Source organism: Vulpes vulpes, chromosome 7, assembly GCF_048418805.1.
Source record: "Vulpes vulpes isolate BD-2025 chromosome 7, VulVul3, whole genome shotgun sequence".
Taxonomy (NCBI): Eukaryota; Metazoa; Chordata; class Mammalia; order Carnivora; family Canidae; genus Vulpes; species Vulpes vulpes.
Window position 1 is genome coordinate 72,303,095 of NC_132786.1, and position 25,609 is coordinate 72,328,703.

Consider the following 25,609-nt stretch of genomic DNA (forward strand, 5'->3'; position numbering starts at 1 on the left):
CTATTATTGCATTTTATGGTGACTGAAAATGTACCTTTACAATAAAACTTAATATCTTTGTTTAAACTTTAATTAAAATAGCGAGGCAAAAAGTGATTTAGTGCATAGTAGAATAGCATGCCAGCACTTTTTTAAAAAGAGATTTTATTTATTTATTTGAGAGATAGAAAGAGAGAGCACAAGGGGGGGTTGCGCAGAGGCAGAGGGAGAAGCAGACTCCCCACTGAGCAGGGAGCCTGTTGAAGGGCTCGATCCTAGGACCCAGAGATCATGACCAGAGCTGAAGGCAGCTGCTTAAATGACTGAACCACCCAGGCACCCCTACCAGCACCTTTTTGGAGGAGCAACACTGACAAATCTCCGAAATTAATTTAAAAATTAAAAAAAAAAAGATTTTATTTATTTATTCATGAGAGAAACAGAAAGAGAGAGGCAGAGGCAGAGACAGATGTGGAGGGAGAAGCAGGTTCTATGCAGGGAGCTTGATGCAGAACTCGATCCCGGGACCACAGGATCACACCCTGGGCCAAAGGCAGAGGCCCAATGGCTAAGCCACCCAGGCATCCTCTAAATTAATTGAATACTCACATCTCCATTGACTCTTTTGAGAACAAGTCCATTTACTAATGTGTCCAGAGAATGAGGAGCATAGATAAAGGGAGGATGAGAGATGTATTCTATAGTTTATCAAGATGAGGACAGGCATTTTACCTCTTATTTTTTAAAGAGCTGGAAGAGAAGGACACTTAATGAGTAATAATGGATGATGATGGTAGTGAGAATAAGGAAAAAAGTGAAAAAAATCCTTCATACTGGAGATGGAAATATAATGCAGCTGTAAGATGTGACAAGAGATTGTGCCCTTAGGAGTAACAGAGGCCAGCCACATCAACCACAGCAAACTAGGAGCTGGTAAAGAACAGCAGCCATTGCCCAAGGACAGTGATATAACCAAATCCATGAGCTGTTAAACAATGTCACCTTCAATCAAAAACCCTTCAATTTCCTTCACTCAAGGCCACCCAGAAAGAGCTTATGATCTCCCATTTCTGCAGCATTTACCTCTGGAGCATAAATTCTTCAACTGTATAAGGTAAGCATGTGGATCTGTCCTAAAGACAGGAAAACACAATAGTATTTTGCATTCTGAATTACAACTGAACATATTCTGGGGAATGATGAAATTCTGGGAGATGAAACTGATGTGGACAGCTAATGATAGTTTTATGTTTATAGTGTACGCGCCAAGCACTATGCTAAGCACTCTACAGGAATCATTCTGTTTACTTCTCACACTGACCTCATGAGCATGAAACTACCATTAGCCTAATTTTATAGTTAAGGCTTAGAGAGGTTAATTTGCTTGCTCAAGATCAGAGAGCTTGGTAGTGCAGCTTTTAGAGTAAGCAGCTAGGCCGGCAGACCTTCCCATCTCCGTTGCCCCTCTTACTCTCAGCACTAGACCAGATATCCACAAAGTTGAATGACCCTGGCCACCACTTTCTATGGCAGAAGCTCTTAATCCTTTCGCCAGAGGCCGGGTGGGGTGGGGGGGAGGGGTTCTCTATTTGTACATATGATCAAAGCTATGGATCCCAGAAAACTATAAAAAATTTACATAGAATTTCTCATGGTCCAAGACCCCAGGTTAAGGATGCCCTAATGTCCTTATAATACATATAAAGTGGGTTTCCACAGAGAATTAAAGCACACATGCTGCCTCCTTCAGATCCAGCTGCACGTACCTTTTTATAATAGGTACAGAACAGAACTTTCTGCTGTCCTGTCTCACTTGGGAGGCCTTGCGGAATAGGAATGTGTGTTCCAATCTCTCATGCAAAAACCCCACCCAGGAATCCTGCTCTCTTATCTGAACTTCATGTTTCTGTACTCATCCATCTACTCTTTTATCCCTCTTGCTATAAAAAGATCAAAAAAATTTTTAAAAAGTATTCCAATGAGCATAGTTAAGATTAAATTACACTGGAGAAATACACTTATTTTTTAAAGTTTTGAATAGGGTCAAAGAAAAGTAGCCAGGTGAAAGGTGAAAACATGTTCAGTATGAAGAGAATTTTTTTTTCTAAAGGAATTAAAAACTGATTTAGCTTGATTTGGCAGTTGAAATGGGTAGTAAAATGCACACTTGTTTTACAGTGTAGCAAGATTGAGTGGGGTCTTCTAGTTGTAGGAAGTTTATGTTGATGAGTCTTACGGGGGACCCTCAGGCAGCGGGACTGTTGCTTTGTCAGAACAAAGAGGGACATATTGCATGGCAGAGAAATGAGAAGGGTTGCTCTTTCTGTGAGTATAATGTTAATGCCTTGTAATCAGCTTTAATTTTTAAATAGTTCCAGCCCTCTAGTCCACTTCTCCCCATCCAGGGCAGGAGGAAAGTAGCTGGCCCCAGGTCTCAGTCAGGAGAGCACAGGTAGTGGAGAAAGATGCATTTTCTAAACTCTCTGGCGTGACCCAATCAAGGGCTAGAGACAGAGCCAAAGGAAAGGCACAGACAGGAGCAGGGGAAACAAATTAGCCACCAACTAGCTCTGGGCAGAAATGTGCATTCCCCAGAGCCCTTTCTACCACCTCGGTTCCTACTTCCCTAGAGAAAGGGGGGAATGCTGAAAGAGCTCTGGCATAAATGAATGGTGGCAGAAGGGCTTAGAAAGAAGCTTTCGGGGGTGAGGAAACAACTCATAAGCTGGGCTTATGTTCCTTGGGAACATCATCTACTCCCTGCCCCCAAACAATGTCCTTGGTTCTAAACGACACCCACCCCCTCCTCAATCAAATGAAGAAGACATGTTCACTAATTACAAAGTGATCTGCTCACTAAATGTGATAGCTGATCATTGAATGGTTCTATAATTTCTGCACCTGGAGAAACACAGACCTATGGGCTCCCCCAGGCTAGCAAAGGGAAGTGCATGCCTGCAGAGAGGAGGGCTGCTGGACAGAGGAGCACTTGACATCAGAAACCACCACAGGCCCCCTACAGCCATCAGGGACAGCTGGGGCAGAGGAGGGCACTGTGGCCAAGCTCGACAAAGGCAAGTGGCTTCTAGCAGGGATGGGGAGAAAGGCCTGACATTCCCAAACTTATTTGTTGGATGCTGGGAGATGTCATCACTCTGTATTTGTGGAGTCACATCAAAGGGAGGCAGCATAGCTGATTGGTGCAGAACCCAACTGCCTGAATTCAAAATCTACTTCTGCTACTCTCTGTGTGAACCTGGCCAAGTTACTGAAACTCTATGTCTCAGTTCCCCCATATGTTAAATGGGGTAACAGTGTTTACCTCATAGGATTATTCTGAGTCTTAAGTAAGTCCATGCACATAAAACACTTAGCAGAGGGCTTCCACATAGCAAGCACTATATAAATGTTTATAAATAAATAAAATTAATAAGACAATGGAATCGAGAGACAGAATGCAAGATCAAAAGTGGGAAAGAATGCAGATTCCTAGTTCGGAGTACTCTGGAAGGGGGGCTGTGCCTCACCCTCACAAAAATAAAATTAAAATTGAGGGAAAAACGGGAAATTAAAATTTCAAAGGATAAGAATTGAGCCTCTATAGAATTCTGCATCAATAGAACGGACAGCCACAATTTCTTAATCTAGAAAGATGCACCTGTTTTGGTCTAACTACAGGGACAGTGTCTCCTCTAGCAACAATTAGTGTTTCATTCAATTCACTGGGGCGGTATTAAGAGCACTTGCTTCCCACTCCTGGTCCATCTCTGTGATAATGAATACTCCCCACTTCCCCTGCCCTATGGGGCAGAAGGAGAGGAGAACACTTAAATTAGTTAAATTAAAATAAGGCTTTAACACTATATGTTAATTACACTGGAAGTAAAATTAAGGGAAAAAAAGGCTTAATTCTTCTGAATGAACTTTAAAATCACTGTAAAGGTCACTCCCCCCACAAATCTTTTTGGAATTTTGATTGAATTTTTTCCAAATTTGGAGATAGGCCTTTCACTAACTGCTAATAATAATACCACAATAAAATATTATAGTATAAAGAACAAAACAAATAGATGAATGGAAATAGAAAATCCACACAAAAGACCTTGTACAGTCTATTTAAGAATTATGCATAAAAATATTAAAGGCATTTTTCACAGAACTAGGATAATCCTAAAATTTGTATGGAACCACGAAAGACCCCTAAAAAGCCAAAACAATCTTGAAAGAGAAAAACAAAGCTGGAGGTATCCCAATTCCAGATGTCAAGTTATACTACAAAGCTACAGTAATCAGAACAATATGGTACTGGCACAAAAACAGATACAAAGATCAATGGAACAGGACAGAAAGCCCAGAAACAAACCCATGGTTATATAGTCAATTAATCTTTGACAAAAGAGGCAAGACTGTACAACAGGAGAAATGCAGTCTCTTCAACAAACGGTTTTGGGAAAACTCCACAGTTACATGCAAAAAAAAAAGAAACTGGACCACTTTCTTTCACCATACACAAAAATAAACTCAAAATGAATTAAAGACCTACATGTAAGACCGAAACCATAGAAATCCTAGAAGAGAGCATAGGCAGTAACGTCTCTGACATCAGCCATAGCAGTATTTTTCTAGGTATGTCTCCTGAGGCGAGGGAAATAAAAAGCAAAAACAAATTATTTGGACTATATCAAAATAAAAAGCTTCTGCACAGGAAGGAAACAACAAAACTAAAAGACAATCTACTGAATGGGAGAAGATATTTGCAAATGACGTATCCGATAAAGGGTTAGTATCCAAAATATATAAAAAACTTATAAAAGTGAACACCTAAAAAACAAACAACCCAGTTAAAAAGTGGGCAGAAGACATGAACAGACATTTCTCCAAAGAAGACATACAAATGGCCAACAGACACATGAAAAGATGATCAACATCACTCATTACCAGGGAAATGCACATCAAAACTACGATGAAATACCACCTCACACTGGTCAGAATGGCTAAAACCAAAAGCATAAGAAACAAGTGTTGTCGCAACAACAAATGCAAACTGGTGCAGCCACTATGGAAGAAAGTATGGAGGCCCCTAAAAAGTTAAAAATAGAACTGCTCTAGGATCCAGTAATTGTACTACTATTGGGTATTTACCCAAAGGATACAAAAGCACTAATTCAAAGGGATACATGCATCCCGATGTTTATAGCAACATTATTTACAATAGCCAAATTATGGTAGCAGCTCAAGCATCCATCTAATAGATGAAAAGATAAAGAAGAGGTGGGATATTATTCAGTCATAAAAAAAAAGAATGAAATCTTGCCATTTGCAACAACATGGATAGAACCAGAGATTATAATGCTAAGGGAAATAAGTCAGGAAGACAAATACCATATGATTTCACTCATGTGGAATTTAAGAAAAAAATAAATGAATAAAGGGAAATAAAAGCAGGATGCCCAGTAGAGCTTGCAACTCCTGATCTCAGGGTTGTGAGTTCCAGCCTCATGTTGGGTGTGGAATGTAAAGAAAAAATAATAAAATAAAAAAATAAAGGGGAAAAAAGGAGAGACAAACTAAGAAACAGACTCTTAACTATGGAGAGCAAAATGATGGTTACCAGAGAGGAGGTGGGGAGGGGTGAAATAGGTGAAGGGGATTAAGTGTACACTTATCATGATGGGCACTCAGTACAGTGCAGAATTGTTGAATCATTATATCGTACATCTGAGACTAAAAAGCACTATGTTAACTACACTGGAATTAAAATAAAAAACTAAAAAAAAGAAAAAAAGAATTCTGCATATGATAAAAATGACATTTCAAATCAGTTGAGAAAAGATGGATTTCAATCTTTTTATTGAATAAATGGTACTGGAATGGATTATGTAGGGGGAAAAATCAATTCAGATTCCCACTTAATGCCATATTCCAAAATAAACTGTAGATATTTTATAGTATTTAAAATAAAAAATGAGACCATAGAAGCATATAGATATGTATCTGATCTGGGACCTATGTAAATGTAAAGGCAAAAGACAAAAATAAACTGGAGAAAAAAAAACTTTGCAACATATATAATTAAAGATGTTATATTTTGGGGTGCCTGGGTGGCTCAGTCAGTTAAGCATCTGCCTTTGGCTCAGGTCATGATCCCAGGGTCCTGGGATAGAGCCCATATCAGCTCCCTGATGAGCACAGGAGTCTACTTCTCGCTTTCTCTTTGCCTCTCCCTCTGCCTCTCCTCTGGCTTGTGTGCCTGCTCTCTCTCTCTCTCTCTTGCTTGCTCTCTCTCAAATAAATAAATAAGATCTTTAAAAAAATTAAGGGGTTAAAAAAAATTAAGGGGTATATCTTTAATATAGGATGCTTTCTTAGCAGCTCTGGTAAGAGGCTTAATGGGACGACAGTTGAAGCAGATGATTCCCATTATCTGTATTGATTAACTATGAAGTATCTGTTCAGTAACCTCCCCCCACCCCATCTAGCTTTTAGGAATAAAAGAGCTCCATGAATATGCAATATGATCTCAGACATAACAGCACCTCAAAAGAAGTGGCCAAAGGTCAATATAGTTCCTATTTTTAATTATTTTTACTGAAATAGGATGGAAGAAAAAAAAGATGTGTAGGGCTGGTTGCCCAAAGACTGCTAACCATGGGTGGCAAGGTCAGGTGAGAGGTGACTATGAGTCACAGAGTCCCTTTATCCTTGTGTAGGCTTGCCTTTACAGATTGCACGACCTTTTATATTAATGCGTTGCGGGGAAGGGGGCACAAGGAAAGACTATGAGGGAAAGGAAAGGAAAGGAAAGGAGAAAAGAAAGGAAAGGGGTAAGGAAAGGATAGGACAGACAAGAGAAGACGAAAGGAAGGCACTCATGGACAGGCCTTCCCCAGTCTTAGGCAATTCTACCTGCACTTCAATGAAAAGAAGACACCTATAAAAAACTTTCCATCGAACCAAACCATAAAATTCCATCTTAAAGAGACCAAAGACCCATTTAGTAATGCTATCAAAAAAGGGAGAGCATAAATGAAATAAAGTAATACTAATGCCTGAGCAGTTCCCTTAGTTCTGGGGTGGGGCAAAGTCCCAGGGTGCCATCTTCAGGGTGCAAGGTCTCTGTCCAACCTCCTTTGGTGACCCAGAAATTAAACTTGCACATACACATGGGTCATTATCTTGAAAACTACTGTCCTACAGGACACTGCTTCGTATCATATCATTGCTGCCTGGACATTTTTCACCGGTTTCCATACTCCATCAAGCTCTACACACAATGGTTCTCCATCCCAGAAGACACAAAACCTCCCTCTGCTTCAGGCCTAAACAATATCCAGATTGCTCCTAGAAAAGTTGTCTGCTAGGAGGATTTTTATTTAAATCATACTCTGGAATCGGATGTATTTCCTTTTCCCTATTAGTGGCGTTCTAAATAGCACCTAGTTCTGCTACCATCTGGTTCTTCCTGATAGAACTCTTCCTGATAATAAACTTGGTCTACTGGCAGACATCATAAGGCCATCATCACAGAAGGGACAAGCTTTGGCAATAGGACACAATCTGAAAGAATAATAAAAAGAGAATCCCTGAAAGTCTATCCAGATACTAATCATCTATTTACATGGGAAAAATATGGTTCCTGTCCCACAGTAAACTCTATAGCATTCTGGGTAAAATGTCTAAGACAGAGGGCAGAAGGAACATCAGAATTATTTGGATCATATTCAATATTTGATTCATTTTCTGGATTTCCAAGGGAGAAATGAAATGACTGGCCTTCCCCTAAAATTGCTGGGGTAAGGTGCACCTCGACATCCTGGTTTGATGTGGAAAGCTGTGCTGAAAATGTGCTAACTCTAACTCCCACGTTTTAGTTCAGCATGCATTGGCAGTCACAAACTGGGGATGGCCTTCTTTGGGAACCACTGGCTTTTAGGATGTAGACCAGAATATTTTCTTACCACCAACACAGCCAACTACATGAAATCAACACAACCGATTCATATACCCCAAGGTTACTGAAATGAGGCAGTTTCCAGGAATCAACGGTAGTGGGTGTGGTTCAGCTTTACTGTATAGCTGAATGGGTCTACTTGGCCAGAGACCACCAGGGTCCTTATACTTATTTATAAATTCATCTGAGAAGGAGCCAGAACTAGAAAGCTGTCTATTCTCCTAGCCCAGACAGTCAAACCATTAGAAGGGAGAACATTCTCCTATCAGACCCAGGCAAAGAAGTATTTGTGGCAGTTCTATGGTAAATAACAGCAATCTGTGCTTCAAAAGAATGTCACAGAGCCAGATATTCTGTTCAAGGTAGATTAGGACTCAGAAGAGGAATAGCATAAAGTAAGGAAGTAGGGATAGGATTCTAGCTAAAGAGGGAGGTTTTCCTTAAGTCTACCTATGGTCCATTTCATGCCCTTTAACTTGCAATGTTCTGGCTAAAATCAAGTCTATCTCTGTTAGGGTTAGTTCATGGAAGCCTCTAACCCTACAGAAAAAGCAGGGTGTAGTTGTAGTATTTGATTTTTGTTTGTTTAAGAAAATGATTCTCAGGAGTCACAGGGGCTCTTTACATTTCCTATATTATTTTCTTTCTGGGTGATAGACACATGTACTTTCCTCTTCTCTCTTCCAAAGGAGGATAGAGTCTTCTTCCAAGACTTTTCCAACTGATTTTATTCACTTATAAGGGACCCATCCTTTAAAAAGGGCCAGGAAATTTTCTTTTAGCCACTGATGTCATTAAGGAACTGTCTAAATAAGAATATGTTATTATTTATTCTCTTTTCAAGACTAAAAAGAAATCTCCAAAAATCATGGACTAATTCATTTGCCCTGCTTAACCTAATTTTGTCCTACTTAACCTAATTATAATACACACACACACACACACATACATACCACATATAGTTTAATAAATAATCACAGAGTGTCACAGAATGGGGCTGGTCCTTCTCTTTGACCCAGACTTCTGAGGCACTTCCCCTGGTAGCCCAAGTCTTGGTAACTGACTTCCAGAGCCTGCTGAAGTGGATCCAAAGAACTGGGCTAGAGTTATAAATTTTTGCCACCATATTTCCACATTATCCCTTTTCTTTATTTGGGAAATCACTAATATTCAGTAAGTCAAAGAGCTGGGAAAGAAAGGCAGGGTGGTGGCGTGGATTGGTTAAATCCAGAGGTCCTTGGTGAAGCCATATTCAACAAGAGGTGGACTCATGGCACCAATCAGAAAAATGCCTTCATCACAGCTTGCTGGCTTACCCTGTGTGAGATGGTGGTGCCTTTCTTGAGATAGAACATACTAACTTACCACAATGCACTTGCCCATAGGAGGGTCTCTGCTATAGCAAAAGACCCCCAGGTCCTTTGATCTACCCCCAGGGGAGAGTAAAGGACAAAATGTGCCCCATAGCAAATTTTAAAGTACCTCTCAGTTCTATCATAGCAAAATATTTTTCAAATAAACAATTCAGTTAGATAGCCATTTTCATGGCATTTCCTTCCAGCAAACCCCAAGTCTCCTACTAGTGAAAGGAATCAGAGGCTCCTAGAATTTCGCTAGGCATCTATTGCCTATCAATAAGAAAAACTCAAAACAAAGCTCGATCTCTTTCTGAAGGGCCTGCTGTCAGTCATGTCATGAAGGTTTAAGTGGAAACAGGGAAGATATTCAATAAAATATTTATGCTCTCTTACCATTAGCATCTTGGACTCCAGTAAGTGCTCCGACAGCTGCTGCGGTTTCCCCAGACAGGACGATCTGTCCCCCTCCTTGCAAGGTGGCCTCGGCCAGTGTGGCGACAGCATGGGCAGCGGCTTCACTGTGGGCACAGGAACAGCAGAGAGGGTGGGTAAGATGAATAAAGGTACAGCACTGAAGCCAGACAAACCATCCTTCTAACCCGTCCTTGGATCTCCCTACTTGCTCCATGGGTATGAGCCTACCAGTGAATACATAAGTCCAGTGCTGCTGGATAGAACCAGAGTAATTTTTATTTTATTTTTAAAAGAGTTTATTTATTTATTTATTCATGAAAGACACAGAGAGAGGCAGAAACTAGGCAGAGGAAGAAGCAGGCTCCCTGCAAGAAGTCTGATGTGGGACCCTGGGGGTTAAGGGACCACTCCATGAGCTGAAGGCAGACGCTCAACCACTGAGCCACCCAGGTGTCCCAGAACCAGAGTAATTTTTAAATGATAACAGTAAATAGCTAGAGAAAACCCAAGTCTTATTGATTTATAAAGCTAATGTGAGATTTTCTTTAAATCTAAGAAATGGGTGTTTGAGGACAGAAGGCACTCATTACCAGTCTTCTCTTTATCAATATTGGTTGAGTGTTTATCAGCCAGAGTGGAAGCTTTGATCCATACTGACAATACAAAAAAAACCCTTTCTGGTTGGCAATCACAGGTTTTCTTATTCTTTTTTTTTTTTTTTAAGATTCTATTTATTTATTCATGAGAGACACAGAAAGAGAGAGGTAGAGACACAGGCAGAGGGAGAATCATGCTCCATGCAGGGAGCCCAACATGAGACTCAATTCTGGGACTCCAGGATCATGCCCTGGGCTAAAGACAGGTGCTAAACCGTTGAGCCACCCAGGGATTCCCTTCTCTCTTCTCTTTATGGTAACAGTAGGCAGATTATCTAAAACTGCCCTTTTGTAGCAGAGGATAGATGATAACATGAGGAGTCAACAACCTAGACTTGCTATTCAATTAATATTAAATAATAACAATGTAGTTTATATCCATGACTTCAAATACAAGTAATGGCTGACCAAGACCCTAATACCCTGCAAAGTCAAGCTCTTTTCTTTGCCTCAGGGTACAGGTGGGTAGTGCTAAATTAAGGCTTGAAATTTTAAATGATCATGATCAGGGTAAGCTCAAACTCCTAGCCTCTAGAAACAACAATGAAACAATAAATCTCCCTTCACTGCAAAGCAAACACTTTATAGAATAGAAAGATATTAACTGTCTGTTTACAGTGAGCACTATCCTAGCAGTTTGTATCCTATTTTTTCTTTTCCTTGCAACATGCTTTTCCCAAGTGCACAAGTACCCATTTTTATTGATTCTAGGTTGCTACAAAGTAGAAAATGCACCATTATCTGTGCCAGATATGTGCAAGAAAAAGAAAAATGCCTGATAATTTGCAGTATTGTATCCAATAACTACAAATTTACTATCCAAATTTCAGAGATGTTAAAATGTGAAAGCAGCACAAATTTGGTACTTCTCCCAGGAACGAATCAGCTCCCACTTTGCACAGTTACTGAAGGAGTATCAAACGAGGTCATGGAGTAGAGGAGGTGGTGTCATTCAGTTGTGCAGAGGTGGGCAAAGTCCTGGGTTTGACACTGAATACAAGCCAGCTGATTCAGCTTTGCTCTGAAGCTGCAGACACTAACTTGGCAGGCACACCTCGTTGTCACAAGCTGTAGGTGGGATTGGGTAAGGGGCTGTGGACTGGTTACGGTAGACATGTCCTGACCGTAGGCAAAGCAACATGTACCACACTCAATAGTGTCACTTTCATTTAAGAAGGTTAGCAGATAAGTAAAGTAACCGACATAATCATTTCCCTGGGGGAATGTAAGGATTCCAGGAAGCAGTAAAAGAAACCCAATGGACAGAAAAGAGCTATGATCACCCTCCATGCTGAGACACACTTCTTGGTGATCTGATGCCCACAGCTAGTCATTGCATGGTATCTGTAACATGAATTTAGAACTAAAGGGGCCTTTGATCTAGAATTACTACGAAGGCTATTCTTTACATTTTATATGGTAGAGTTTAATTTTAAAGTCTTTCAAAAGTCTTTATTGGAAATAGTAAAATTAATGATCATTTAGTGTCTAGATCTTTAATCTTTAATAGTTTTCTAAAAAATTTATGTCAAATAAATTACAGTATCCAGCTGTCACTGATTCATGACAAAAATATTTCACACTCTGGCCTGAGACTTCATGGAAAGTTGAAAAGTCTATTCTTTGAGAAAAGCTGCAGCAGTGTGGTATTTTGGAGAAGGAAGCTGTAAATGAGGATTGTTTATATGTAAATACGGTCTGTGTTTACAGGTTACTTAAGCGACAGTTTCATTCCCTACAGTTTTTAATCACAATTTGTATAATCTTATTTCTGTGACCATCAAAGATGATATCCTGCCACATGGAACCCCTGGCACATGCTTTCAGTGTGGAATTTTACAGATGGTGAAGGGAAGACAGCTACCTTGATGTGGAAGTGCACCTGTACCCAACCACAACTATTTTGTTACATCTGAAGCTCTACATACTTGAAGTCATTTTCTTGAATAACCTTTCTAAAATACATTTAGTTAGAAGAAAGGATGTAAACCTGCACAAGCCAGTGCAATCTAGGACCAGAGGTTTGAGGGGGATGATGAACTCACAGGCTGGTGAGGTTAGTTATTTCATCCCCGGTCAGGGGCCACAGGCAAAGCAGTGGAGGATCTTTCCCCATAGGGGATCTAAAGGCAGTGGTGACTCCAGTGGTCAACCGGTCTTCATTTCTAAATCTACTCTGACCACTGACTCTAGATGTCATGGGGAGGGAGCAAACTGTTAGGAAAAGATACCCTTTACTTACAAGGTGAAGAGGGATGAAAAAGTCTCTAAGCTACTGCTTCACAAGTTTTTGACAAAAGTACATTTTTAAACCAGAGTTACAAATGAGTTTTCATCAGCTTCTTAACTACAAATGTCCAACCTTTATCCCCACGAGAAAGCAGCAGCTGTGCTGTCCCTGCCTTCCATCTCCAAAGAGGATTTCTAATCTAGGTTGTCCATCCCATTTTATTAGACAAGTACCAGTCCCTAAAAGCCATATTTTAATTTAACAATGTCTCTAATTTTAAGTCAATAGTACTTTCATTAAAAAAAAAAAAAAAAACACAACAGTAAATTTTTCTTTAAAAGTAAGATTCACTTTGGGGCACCTGGGTGGCTCAGTTGGTTAAGCATCTGCTTTTGGCTTAGGTCATGATCCCAAGGTCCTGGGATTGAGTCCTGCAACTGGGCTTCCCTGCTCAGCGGAGAGTCTGCTTCTCCCTCTCCCTCTGCTGCTCCTCTCTGCTCATGCTCTCTCTCTCAAATAAATAAATAAAACTTAAAAAAAAATACAATTCACTTATTTTTTTTTTAATTCACTTATTTTTTTAAGCCAAGTGTCTTCACCGCATAAGAATGGCAACTCTGAGTTCCTTGCCTTTGCTTCCCCATAGCACCGAGTTGTAACCCTATACACTGTAGACACACAAGTAAAAACTGTCTCGGTGTCTACAACATAGTGTAAATTTCTACTAGGGCAAACATAGACTCAGTCTATAAATACTTACCATGCATCTGTATATGCAAGGGCTGTACTGACTTAAAAAAAAAAAAAAAAAAACATTTAAAGTCAGTACAGCCCAGTGTGGGCCTTGAACTCTCACGACCCTGAGATGAAGAGATGCATGCTCTACTGACTGAGTGAGCCAGGCACCTTAGGATCCTACTGACTTAAACGGACTTGTTTAAGCAGCAATATAATCCAGGACGGCTTAACCAACAAACTGAAACTTCAAATTAATCTTCGTATCACAACAAGCAAATGATGATTTCACTTCCTTTGCCCTCTGGTTGTTCAGCTGAATATTTTTGTATGTTGAGGTTTATTGAGCTGTAATGTGCTGTGCTTCATTTGTTCATTTTGATTCTCTCCTTGTCTCCTTCCTCAGAGTGCTGATTTATTACGTATTTTGAAAAGAATTAAAATTAACTAGTTTTCACATTTTTATTTTTTTATTTTTATTTTTTAATTAATTAAATTTATTCATGATAGTCACAGAGAGAGAGAGAGAGAGAGAGAGAGAGAGAGAGGCAGAGACACAGGCAGAGGGAGAAGCAGGCTCCATGCACCGGGAGCCCGATGCGGGATTTGATCCCAGGATCGCGCCCCGGGCCAAAGGCAGGCGCCAAACTGCTGCGCCACCCAGGGATCCCAGTTTTCACATTTTTTAAATGATAATTTCTCCATACCCTCTTTGGCTTATTTATAATGCCAGGGTGGGCTGAAGGCTGTTTGAGCTCAGGGCCCTTGTTCTGACTTGCTCAACAAAACTCTTTTAACAGCGTGGTTGAAAAACAGGTCTGTCCTGCATCTGTCCTGACCCCCCTTTCCCCTCCCGCAGATGAAGGAGCCCCTCTGCCTGCTTATTCCCCACCTGCCACATCATGCAGCTAGCCTCTCCTCACTCTGTGCCCACATCTGCTGTTTACAGCATAGAAGAGGGGCAGGTGATTATTAAAGAACCATGCTTGTTCCATCTGCACCTGAAACAGGCTAGAAGGAAGTAGCTCTATGAAATCGCTTTGTTACCATGGGAACAAAGACCAGATTTCTCAGGGTAGTTTTCACTAAGATGACTTCCAGCAACAAATTCTGCAGAAAGGCTGGGAGTATTGTCTTATTCCATAAAGAAGCAAACACCAGGGGTTTGCATCTGAAGTCCAAACCTCCTGGCATTAGGCAGTGAGTGACCTCTCTTGGAATCAGAAAACCCCTAGTAACCTGCCATAGTCTGGTCTTGGCTGCCAGGCTTGATTTTTCACCCCTAGTAGAGGCTGCAACACACCATCCCCCAACACTCATGGGGTGGGGATGGGGGACTCTCTGATTGCAAACAGATTTCAACATCTCTACTCCTCCTCCATGCCACAGTGAACCACATTCTCCTTCCTTTGGAGTAAACACTATAGCCACCTCAGCTGCATCTGAGTTTGTTAACAAGCCCTCAGGGGAAACCATTACTCTCCTTGCCTTTAGAAATAAGCCTTGGTCCTTACACTAAAGGGAGCCAGAATGTGCCTCATATTTTCCACTATGTATAGGGCTCCCAGGACACTCACACTTCATTGGAATATCCAAGGTGCTGGCTTAATGAATCCAAGTTTTGCTGGTCTTTAACTGTGGCCTGTTAGGCTCCATGCTACAGTAAGGGGTTACCAAACCAGAGGGAGTTTCTCACTCTGGCTGTGACTTTTAGGAAGTTTATCTATGCATCCTCTCTGAAAGGAAGGAGTAGAGTTGAGCCAACTTAATTTCTCCAAAGTAAGAGGGAAGGTGATCCCCTTCCTCTGAATTTCTACAATGTTCATGGTCTGTGCTACACAATTCAACAGAGAATTACCCTTAGTAATGGTGTTCACTGAGTGTTTTACTTAAATCAATTTCCCCAAAGATAACAGTATGACTTCTTTGAGGGCAGACATTGTATCTTAGAGCACTCCTTACTTACAACCTTACCTAGTAGAGTGCTGGCATGTCAGAAGAGTTCAGTGACTATCTGAGGCTAACAGATGTTATACATCATGGAGACAGCAGCCTTACCATATGCCAGGCACTGATCTAAGGATCTCACATGCAGTGGCTTTCTCAGTTCTCATGACACCTCTGCATGGTATCTATTGTTATTACCCCTGTTTTACAGAAGAAAACCTGGGCACTAAGTCCAAGTAAATATCCCAAGGTCAAACAGCTAGTTAGGTGACAGAGCTGCAATGTAAACCCAGATAGTCTAGCTTTAAGACCCACACTCTTTTAACTATTAGGTAAAATGCCTAGGTTCACTGAAAATAAAATTATTTCAGCAATAAAGAAAAAAAAAAGAATAGTATGGGGATAATCTCTTCCATTAACCAACAGAAGGAACCAAGCAGGAACAATATAATTTAGTTTTGGAAACTATCTTTCACTGGGGTATCCTATTCTGCAGCACCCTTCCTAAACATGCCTGAAGAAAAATATTTCCTAATAGTCTGTTTTTCCTGAATAGTCTAAAACTTATTTCAAAATCATTGATAAGCAAAGGAAACAAGTTTCCTGAAAAGTCAGTAAAATCAGCTCTCAACCAGCCAAAACATGGATTAAAGCCCCTAACAAAAAGTGGTTTCTTTTGGATGAGTGAAAGTATGACTAAACACGATTTATTTTGTGGGGTAGATGGAATATCAATCCTGAAGCTTCTTGCTTTATCATATCCTTTGGTCCCTTTAAAAACACGTACTACTCAAACCTTGCTGCTTTTGGTCTGATAAAGGGCACAAGATAGGATGAAGCCAAATCGATCCGTGTCCCTTGATCAGCAGGCTTGAGCTGGAAGTCAGAAGGCTGGACTGGGGTGGGGTGGGGTAGTAATGGGGGTGAATGAGGACGATTATGAGCCAAATTACAATATGGCTATGTAGTTAGCCATGGGCTAAGAGTGTTAAGCTCCAACTGCCAACTGTGACAGACAGAGGTACAACATTTTTCTTGACAACCCGTAGGTAGGGACAGATTCACCATCCTCATTGATTCTCCCAGCCCTGCTTCCACCTGTTGAGAGCCATGGTGACTGTAGCTCCCTGTTGCATCTCCTGAGAAGCTGCCACTGCGGCCTCTGCCAATGATGCCACCGCCTGGGTGGCCTCGGATGCTTGCGTTGTCTGGATGGTCATCTCACCTCCCTGTAACGTGGCCCAATTTTGTTCCACCTGAGGCAGAAAGGACATGATAGTAAAGAATCAAAGTCACAAAAGGATTATAATAAATTGCTATGTGCTCAGCCAAATACATACACATTTTTAAATTAACATGACCTATAATGTACAGAACAGGGTTTTTAGTATGCTATCTTTTGTATATAAAAAAGGAGGTATTAGAAAATATATTTGAATTTGCTTATATTTGCATAAAGAAATTCTGGAAGGACACAAAAGAAACCACTGAAAATCTTTTCCTCAGTGTGTGTAGGGGGACAGGAATTGTGGGAGTAGGTTGGAGAGGAGACAGAAAGCAAGATTTTCCAATGTGTACTTTTAAATAATTTTTAAAATATATGAGCCCTATCAATGTATTACCTATTCTTTTGAATTCTTTTGAACAGGTAACACATTAATATGGGTCAGATTAAAAATTTTGAACCATAAAAAACTCAAAAGTTAGAACTTTTGAATAGATCATAAATATAATTCTTAAAAAATTCAAATGATACCAAAGAGTATGTAATGCCAGTACTCCCGACCTTTTGCCCAGAAGTGACTACTGTTACCTATTTCTTGTGTGTTTTTGCAGGGGATATTCTCTCTATATGCAAGCATATTTATACACACATTCCCTCCTACTTCTCCCTTTCTACTTCCTCTTAAAAAAATAAAAATGGCAGCTTATTCTACGTTATCTTTTTGTGACTTGCTTGTTTCATCAACAACACATCTCTGAGGTGATTCTATTTTGCAATGTATAAAATAGCTTCATTCATTCATTCATGACTCATAATGATGGCTGCACAGCATTGTAGCATATAAACACACCGTGATTTATTTAACCAGCCATCTTTTAATGGGCATTTAAGAAGTTTCTACTCTTTTGCTATTATAAACAGTACTGTGATGAGTATCTTTACATACTACATTGCATATTTCATGGGAGTCTCTTTATGAAGTAAATTCTCAGAGGTGGGATTGTATATTAAAGTTATTTTATATTTTAGTTTTTGATGGAAACTGCCAAATTCAGTAAACATTTTTTTTTTTAATGTAGCAAAAACTGCTTTCCTTCTAGTGGGGAAGAATTATGAAGAAACAAAACAAAACATACAAAAAATTCTATTTGGTGAGAGAACAGACTTGAATTTAGTTTTGTTAGATCAAGCACAGGGGTTTTCTTGGCATTGGCATTATTAACATTTGAGGCCAGCCAAGTCTTTGCTGTGGGGGGCTGTCCTGGGCATTGTAGGATGTTTAGCAGCATCCCTGACTTTTACCCATGCTAACGGCCCCCACCCCAGTCAGGACAATCAAAAACATCTCCAGACATTACCAAATGTCCTGGGGTGGGGGTGGGGGTGGGGTGTGTGTGCCCAGAGAACCACTGCTTTCAGAATAATGCTTTGCATTTAGAGGTTTCTCAGTCCCAAATACCTTTATCTAGCTATTTCAGTCCATTTTGCTCAATAAGTACAGTTGATTAATCACTCCCCCTCAAAAACAAAAAGCAGCAGAGGCAATGAAAGCAATTTCTATTTGAAATTAGGGTAGGTGATAAATCAATCTGCTCAGGTACAATATTTCTACAGTCTCAGGATGTTAGGTGTGCTCACTGGAGCTCTTCCTGCTCCTGATTCACACTGCTCCGGGCCAGGTGAGTGGAGAGCTTGTGACTGCATGTTAACTGTGTCCCAAAGAAAGTGTCACAAGCTAGGAGAGGGAGATATTTAAAATGCCTCCTGCTTTGGATCTATTATGATACTTAGACTATAAGAGTGCTTCTCAGAATGCTTGTCAAAAGCCTCCCAGAAAATGGGACATTCTTTCAAACTACCCTAGTATTTGCCCTGAGTTCTCATAGGCAGTGGATTGTGCCAACAAGCCTTAAGGGCTCATCACTAAGAGGCAGAGATACCCCGTTTCCTTCCCTTAGGACTGCAAAGTTCACTCAGGAACTCATAAAACTCTTGCTTCCCAAGAGTTAATCTCTCTTTGATTGCATTACTCCAGTGAGTGGCACTGCAAACAATGCCACTTTAAATGACAAGTTACTGCCAATTTGTAGATGGTCTATGATTCCACTCAAAACACCAGCTGAAGCTGGCTGGCCCCCGTCACCTTTTGCCATTAAACAGTCTTCCTCTTTCCAGTTCTGCCCCTCTAGATTTTTGCCCATCCCACTGCAGAGCCTGGCCTAGTGAGGCTCTCCCAATACTCAGATTCCAATGCCAGCAATTTCATGTATACACATTTAGTTACAATTGTATTTGTAGCAAAAATGGTATAAGAAAGTTGCCATATATAGTATATTTTAAGGGAGTTAAATTATATGGCATGAAAGATTAATGGATGGTGGCAAAGGGTAGAGAGGAAGTAGGAAGAAGAAGCAGACGAAGAGATTTCTATTCAGAATAATGGCAGGTGATAAATAAATCACTTGGGTGTTAACATTTCTTTGGAATTTCCTATTCTTCAGTCTCAGTGCTTTAGTTGTATTTGCTTGAGCTCTTGTTGCTCTCCCTTTCCATCTGTTGGGAGCCACTGTGTGGTTATCTATGCCGGATGTCACCATGTCCCAGAGAAAGGGCCCCAAGCCCTAGGAGGGAAAGATATTCAGAGGATGTACAGTTAGCATCAATGCTTTTCTGAGAGACCCACTCCAATGAGGCCCTTCAAACTGTGGTTACTCTTATCCCTCTAGCTACAGTTGAACTACCTGAGGCCCTTCCACACTTTGACAGTGCGATATACTGTACTGTTCCCTTTGATAGGAACACAACTTGCACCTTTGCTTCTAGTTGAGCTCAGGTGAACCTGAAGGAGCCTGTACAACTCCCTCCACTCCCCTATGGTACAAGGCTTAGGACTTCTCCTCTGTGTTCCACAGTACCCTGGGCTTGCTTCTACTCGGTCCTTACCTCATTGCCATTGTGCTTTGATGAGTTTTTCTCTACCACCTACCTGTGTGCTCCTTAAGAGCAAGAGCAGTCTTTATTTTCCTGTATCTATAGAATCTATAGTAAATGGCACAGGTCTCAGAAAGTGTTTACTGAATGGCAGGATGGAGAACATATTCCTTTATTCATATTTTCCTACTTGTTCTTCAGCCTTCCTATATTTCAGATAAACTGATATTCATTAAAAAACCATCTGAAATATGAAATAGATCATGCTACTGTTATATGTGGTGATGGTTCAGCTTAAAATTCATGTCTTCAATGTCTTTGTACTTTGATTTCTTCTTCCTCTTCTTCTAACAGAACCATATATACCATCATGATCAGATACCACTCTATTCCAAAATTTGACTTTTCTGACACTTAAATGCAATTAATATCACCACTACTAATTGGTGGTCTTATTACGTAACAGAATAAATTCTCAAATCCATTTGCATTGGTAAATACGCCATCAAAACTGAAATTGTATAAATATTTTGAAATCAATGTAGTTTATGTCAAATTATTTTGAAATTCTTTCCTTGTTCACTTTTTTTAAGTAGGTTCCACACCCAGTGTGGGGCCTGAATTCATGACCCTGAGGTCAAGAGTCACATGCTCTTTCAACCAACCTGAGCCAGCCAGGTGCCCCAAAAGACTCTTTTTTTTTTAAGATTTGTTCATTTATTTAAGAAATCTCTTTACCCAACATGGGACTCAAACTCACAATCCTGAGAGCAACAGTTGCACGCTCTTCCCACTGAGCCAGCCAGGCACCCCTATTTCCTTGTTCATTTCTAAATGTCTATGCAATTTATTATGTCCTTACTTAGTTTTAAGCTGCCTAAGGTTTCTTTTTTGTTTCTTTGTAAATACAGTCAACCCTTGAACAACACAGGTTTGAACTGTGTGGGTCCATTTATAAGAGGATTTTTTTTTTCAATGGATATAGTACTATATACATGTTTTCCTTATGCTAGTTGACTGTTATTAGTAAGGCTTCTGGTCAATACTTGGCTATTAGTAGTTAAGTTTTTAGGGAGTCAAAAAGTTATATATGAATTTGACTGCATGGGGGTCTGTGCCCCTAACTCTCACATTGTTTAAGGGTCAACTATACTTAAATTATTGGTTGTTCTCAGCACATAGAGTACTCAAACAAATTTGGGATACCACGTATTACCAGAAGGGACAGACCCCAGTGGTTCTGTAACTACGTGTAACTTAGTTGAAGGCAGTGTGGTCTAATTGTAAGAGCTCTCACTGGCAAGGTTATGATAACAAAATGACCTCACAACTTCTAAGAGTATAGATATTTATTTTTGTAAAGTACTTTGTGTTCCTTGGAAGAAAAGATGCTAACTACAAGACAAGATGTTTCTACTGAGTCATCTGATGCAATGTTTCATTGACTTGATGTGGTCTTATCTGCCCTAAGCAGTGAGATATTTTGAGTAATTCCAGTTCTTACAGCTCAAAACTGAGATGCTAACCATGTCAACATCTAGGAGAAATGAGAAGGCAAATAAATCACACTATGAAATTGAAAACATTTTGTTACTTTCTGAGATAACCTGTGCTGCTTCTCTTTATACCATTTTTGTTTCAATGGAAGTATGCAAAGAATTACATTTTTTCCCCCATCTGACTGAATTGGGGTATTTAACAGTTGGCTCTTTGTCATTCACCCACTCCTACAATAGATGCCTTAAACATGACATGCTTAAAAGCCATAGATAAGTCAGAGATTTAAAAAAAAATTTCATACTTTTCTGTGAACTTTTAAATATGTTAATTACCACCATACACATGAAGTTATTTAGTAAAATGGGCTTCAAAAAATTAGTCTCTAGGGAAGTGTTTAAGAAACAGAGTTGCTTTCTTTAAGTAGTACCAGTAAATATTCAGTAGGTAGATATGGTTGATAACTGATGAAGTCAAAGAATAACAAATCTCGTGAATGTACCTACCACTGTCTTTTCTATCTCTTTCACACTTCAAGGAGTGTCCCCCAGTTCTAGTGTTTGAGGACTAATGAATTTTTCTGTCAGCTAATCCATACTCCTACGTGACATTTATATACTTATAAAAGTAAATATCCTCTTGACTGTTACCTCTCTATACTGCAAAACCAAATGCTGCTCCTGCCTCCCAAACCTTCTCAGACTCCCTAGCTGGAAACATTCTCTCCTGAAGGCACAGACCACTTTGCAGCATCTCCTGTAGAATGGACCAGAGTTCATTTATGTACACTCCTCTCCCCCACCAGACAGGAGAAGCTTCTTGAGAGCAGATTTCCCATGTAAATCCACTCCACACATCTAATGCATCATTGCAGCATGGCAGGGGCTCCCTTCCTGCTGCTGACTGGGGAGCCTGGCTGTGTTTCTCTTCATCTCACTAGCCATGAGACCTTTCTCAGCTCTCTCCCTTTCCTGAGTTGCACAAACAAAAATGACTTTCTGGTGTTCAGAGTAGAATGCTCCATGGTTGTGAACAAGGGTGAGATAATATGTTTAATTGTATTTCTAATGCTGCTCTTTGACATTTGTTAGCTATTTTTTTAAACTTCAGGGGTATACCACACTGGTACATTTGGGGGAAAAGTCCACGGAGCCTTACTGAAGCCTTTCCTGAACTTCACGGATGGCTCAGAGCTCAGAGCCTGGACAACATTTTTCTAAATCCATTCCTCAGCTTCAACACTTAGTCCATGATTTTGGGCAAGTCATCTAACCTCTACATGTTTCAGTTTTCTCATCTATAAAGTGAAGATGATAACAGAACCCATTCTTAACAGGGCTGACTGCTTACCAAGTACTCAATTAAAGTTAGCTACCTTTAGGTTAACATTCCATAATTATCTTGATTTTGGTAGAGAACAATTTTCTCATTAAGTCTTTTCAAAGGCATATTTAAAATGTAAAACATCTACTGGTTTACAAATATTTTTGTCCCTCCAAAGAATTCTTTAGTCAGTTCCAGTCTTCATGATCTAATTGTTTTAATAAAACCTTTGAGGTTTACAGCATAAAAGTATTACATGGATAATCTTTTTTTTATTGTGTATTATATAAAATGCTATATTGTAAATGTAAAATTTTAAGTTTCTGATAGGTCTGAATCATAGAGATCTATGAATTTCAATTACGACAATTAATATACACAGCATAAGATACTTTGCAACTATCTTGGTCTGATGTTTTAATAAGCTTAAATAAAATAATGCTACAGATGTGTTGCTACTTGGTCTTTTTATCTTGTGGACCCTAACTACTCCCTCACCTATACATTTAAGTATTTAAGTAGATGCAGACCAAATCCTCTTTCTTACCTCTCCATCAGCCACTGCTGAATAATTCACTTGGGCAACAGTGACTGTGGTTGGCAATTCTGAAGCATCAGCCAATGTGGCTACTGTTGCCCCTGTGCCAACCTAAAGAAAAACACAGAGAGTGATAAGCATCAGTGGTGGATTCTTCTACCTCCTTTAATCATAGATTAAGATTCATTTAATCCCAAATTCAGCACAGATAATGATTAGCATGCTTTGTAGTGTGAAATGAATCATATCTTAGATACTTACATGAGTTTCAGAATTTTATTTCAACCAAATAAATCAGTATCAGAAGCTATCATGTTTCACCACCAGTACCTAGTATCAGCCAACTGACTTTCTACTTTCACCTCAATCTGAATTTTAGAGGCTCCAACAAATTGTGTTTTACCTCAGAAGAGGTCATTCAGAAGGACTAGCTCCAGGTTCCTGACAGAATCAAATGGTACAAAAGGAGCCATTTTTCTAGTGCTTTGTCTTGGAAATGTCCAAAAAAAGGTATCAATAGCACTGTATTTAACAAATTGCAAACAATTTAAAATAGTATTCAAAAATAAATTTCAGGGCAGCCCGTGTGGCTGAGCGGTTTAGTGCCGCCTTCAGCCCAGGGCGTGATCCTGGAGACCAGGGATTGAGTCCCATGTCGAGCTCCCTGCATGGAGCCTGCTTCTCCCTCTGCCTGTGTCTCTGCCTCTCTCTCTCTCTCATGAATAAATAAAATCTTTATAAAAAAAAAATCAATTTCAGATAGAAAGACCTTGGAGAGCTATGAAAAGTTAAGTAAGAGTTTGAATGACAAAAACTCTTCAGTCTGGAGTGAAGTGCCCACTGATCCACCTTGCAACTACAATCTGATAATCACAGGTTTACTCACCTGGATAAGTGAGACAGTGCCATCAGGGTTACTAAAGGTCTGGACTACAGTCTGTGATGGTACAAGATGGGCTATACTGTGTGTGGTTGTGGCCTGTGTTTGTGTTTGCTGATCTTCGAAAGCATACAAAAGGTCCTCCCGCCCGTGCTGTTTATAACAATTTTTAACTATGGTCCGTAGTGCCTGGGTCCATGAAACCTGTCACCAAAAGACCAAAAAAGCACATTAAAAAGTCACAAAGAATGTTGGCCATTCAGCCTCACTATGGAATAAGCAGCCGCTTATTTATCAAACCAGACTAAAACTGTACAGAATAAGCTCCCTCAGGGTTATTTCCTGTAGACTGACTGTGGCACAGAGAAACTCAGCATCAAACACCAAAGATTTCCCACTCGTCTCCTTCCTAACCAAACTCTGGTTCAGCTTTTGAGTTTTATATCCCATTCTAACCTGAGACTAACTCTTAAACTTCTCACAAAAGGAGGTTACTCTTTTGTCAAAAATTATATATTAAGATTCTAAATAAACTTCCAAGCTAACTAAAAAACAAATATGCAGAAAAAGCAAGGGATGACAACTAGTTGAATCGATGTTTTTAAAAAGAAGTGTCATTATCAGCAGACTTAGCCAACTTCACATCTTTTTAATTCTATATTTTTCAACAGTGGTTCTCACAACCAGGAATAAGGACATTTCTAAGTCTTCAAAGTGATACTTTTTTCTTGAAGTTTCTTCAGTTTTTCCAAGTACCTCATAATATTAAAACTGCTCCAAAAGGCAACGAGGCAGAGAGAAGTGTAAATTCATGGACTCGCCCCAAGTCTTTACAATGATGAAATGATGAATGAGAACGACTACAAATCAAAGAATATCAAACTTCTTTTGGGAGACAGGTTTGACTTTCACACATATGTTTCTAGACTTTTTATAATAAGATGTGGAACCTCCAAAACTGTAGTTGATTCAGAGTGGAAAAGCAACAAACTACTCAGGTCTGAGAACTCTCACCCTCTGCTTTTGCTCTTCTGTGCGGACGTCGCTCCGGACATTTGCCCATGGGATATCTTCAGGCCACCAGATGGGCTTGCAGCTTTCTTTGCCCCAGCCTGGTTTCCCCCGACCTGTGGAGTACTTGAGCATCTCTGGAATAAATGCCCGAAGCTGGGCCTAGAAGACAAGAGTGTGGTCATCAGAGGTCATGAAAAATATCTGCAATGTGCCCATGTCTTTTATTATCTTAGAATTACTAAGATAATAAAACAGAGAGCCTTCCTGGAGGGTCGCAGAGAATTCCAAGATGTAACTGATGAGAACCCATTGTTCTCCACAGGTTACCATAGTTCCACGGGTGGCTGAGAATTATACATATGTTGGTAAGGTATACCTTAAGCTATGTTTCATAGACTTGTTCCTAGAAGATCAAGAATAGCTGCCCCCAAGTTTGATTTCTGCCTAAGATACTATGGATGCTATTTCCCTCATTTCCCTTCTACAGCTTCCCATGCATTTAAGGTGTCAAACAAAAGCAATGCATTTTCAACACTGTTCTGGAGGAAGTAACCAGGGCAATTAGATAAGAGAAATAAGAAGTGAGGATAACATCATTATTTGTAGAGGATATGATTATGCATCTGCGAAACCCCGGAGAATCCAATGAAAAACTACCATAAACAATAAGAGCATTCAGGAAAGTGGTTGGCTACAAATGGGAAATAGGCTTTACTTAATAAAAAGGGAAATAACCCTAAAGTTTTTCCAGAAAGTTCCTGGTACGCTAGGCCAATGTCTGTGAGTCTGACACACACATGGAGTGAAGCAGATGTGATCTTACGCTCATTATGGACTTCATTCAGATCTATTTTACAAATCGAATCCAGACCAAACAGGTGTTAAACCAGAGACAACTGCCATTCTTTATCTCCTGGCACAGGAACCACAT

The 25,609-nt window shown here is 39.9% G+C and overlaps 1 protein-coding gene across 21 annotated transcripts in view; it reads right to left on the reverse strand.

Moving 5' to 3' along the window:
* Nucleotides 1-25,609, reverse strand: part of NRF1 (nuclear respiratory factor 1) — a 135,054-nt gene that overhangs the window by 22,637 nt on the left and 86,808 nt on the right. For 15 of the 21 annotated variants that reach the window (XM_072764071.1, XM_072764073.1, XM_072764074.1 and 12 more), the window contains 6 exons: nt 24,679-24,837; nt 23,671-23,868; nt 22,794-22,895; nt 18,958-19,116; nt 16,369-16,526; nt 9,682-9,806 (listed from right to left, as the gene is read on the reverse strand). In XM_072764071.1, coding sequence (XP_072620172.1) covers nt 9,682-9,806; nt 16,369-16,526; nt 18,958-19,116; nt 22,794-22,895; nt 23,671-23,868; nt 24,679-24,837 — 901 coding nt within the window. The remainder of the gene's footprint in view (nt 1-9,681; nt 9,807-16,368; nt 16,527-18,957; nt 19,117-22,793; nt 22,896-23,670; nt 23,869-24,678; nt 24,838-25,609) is intronic. The other 6 variants (XM_072764076.1, XM_072764079.1, XM_072764078.1 and 3 more) reach the window with 2 other exon arrangements.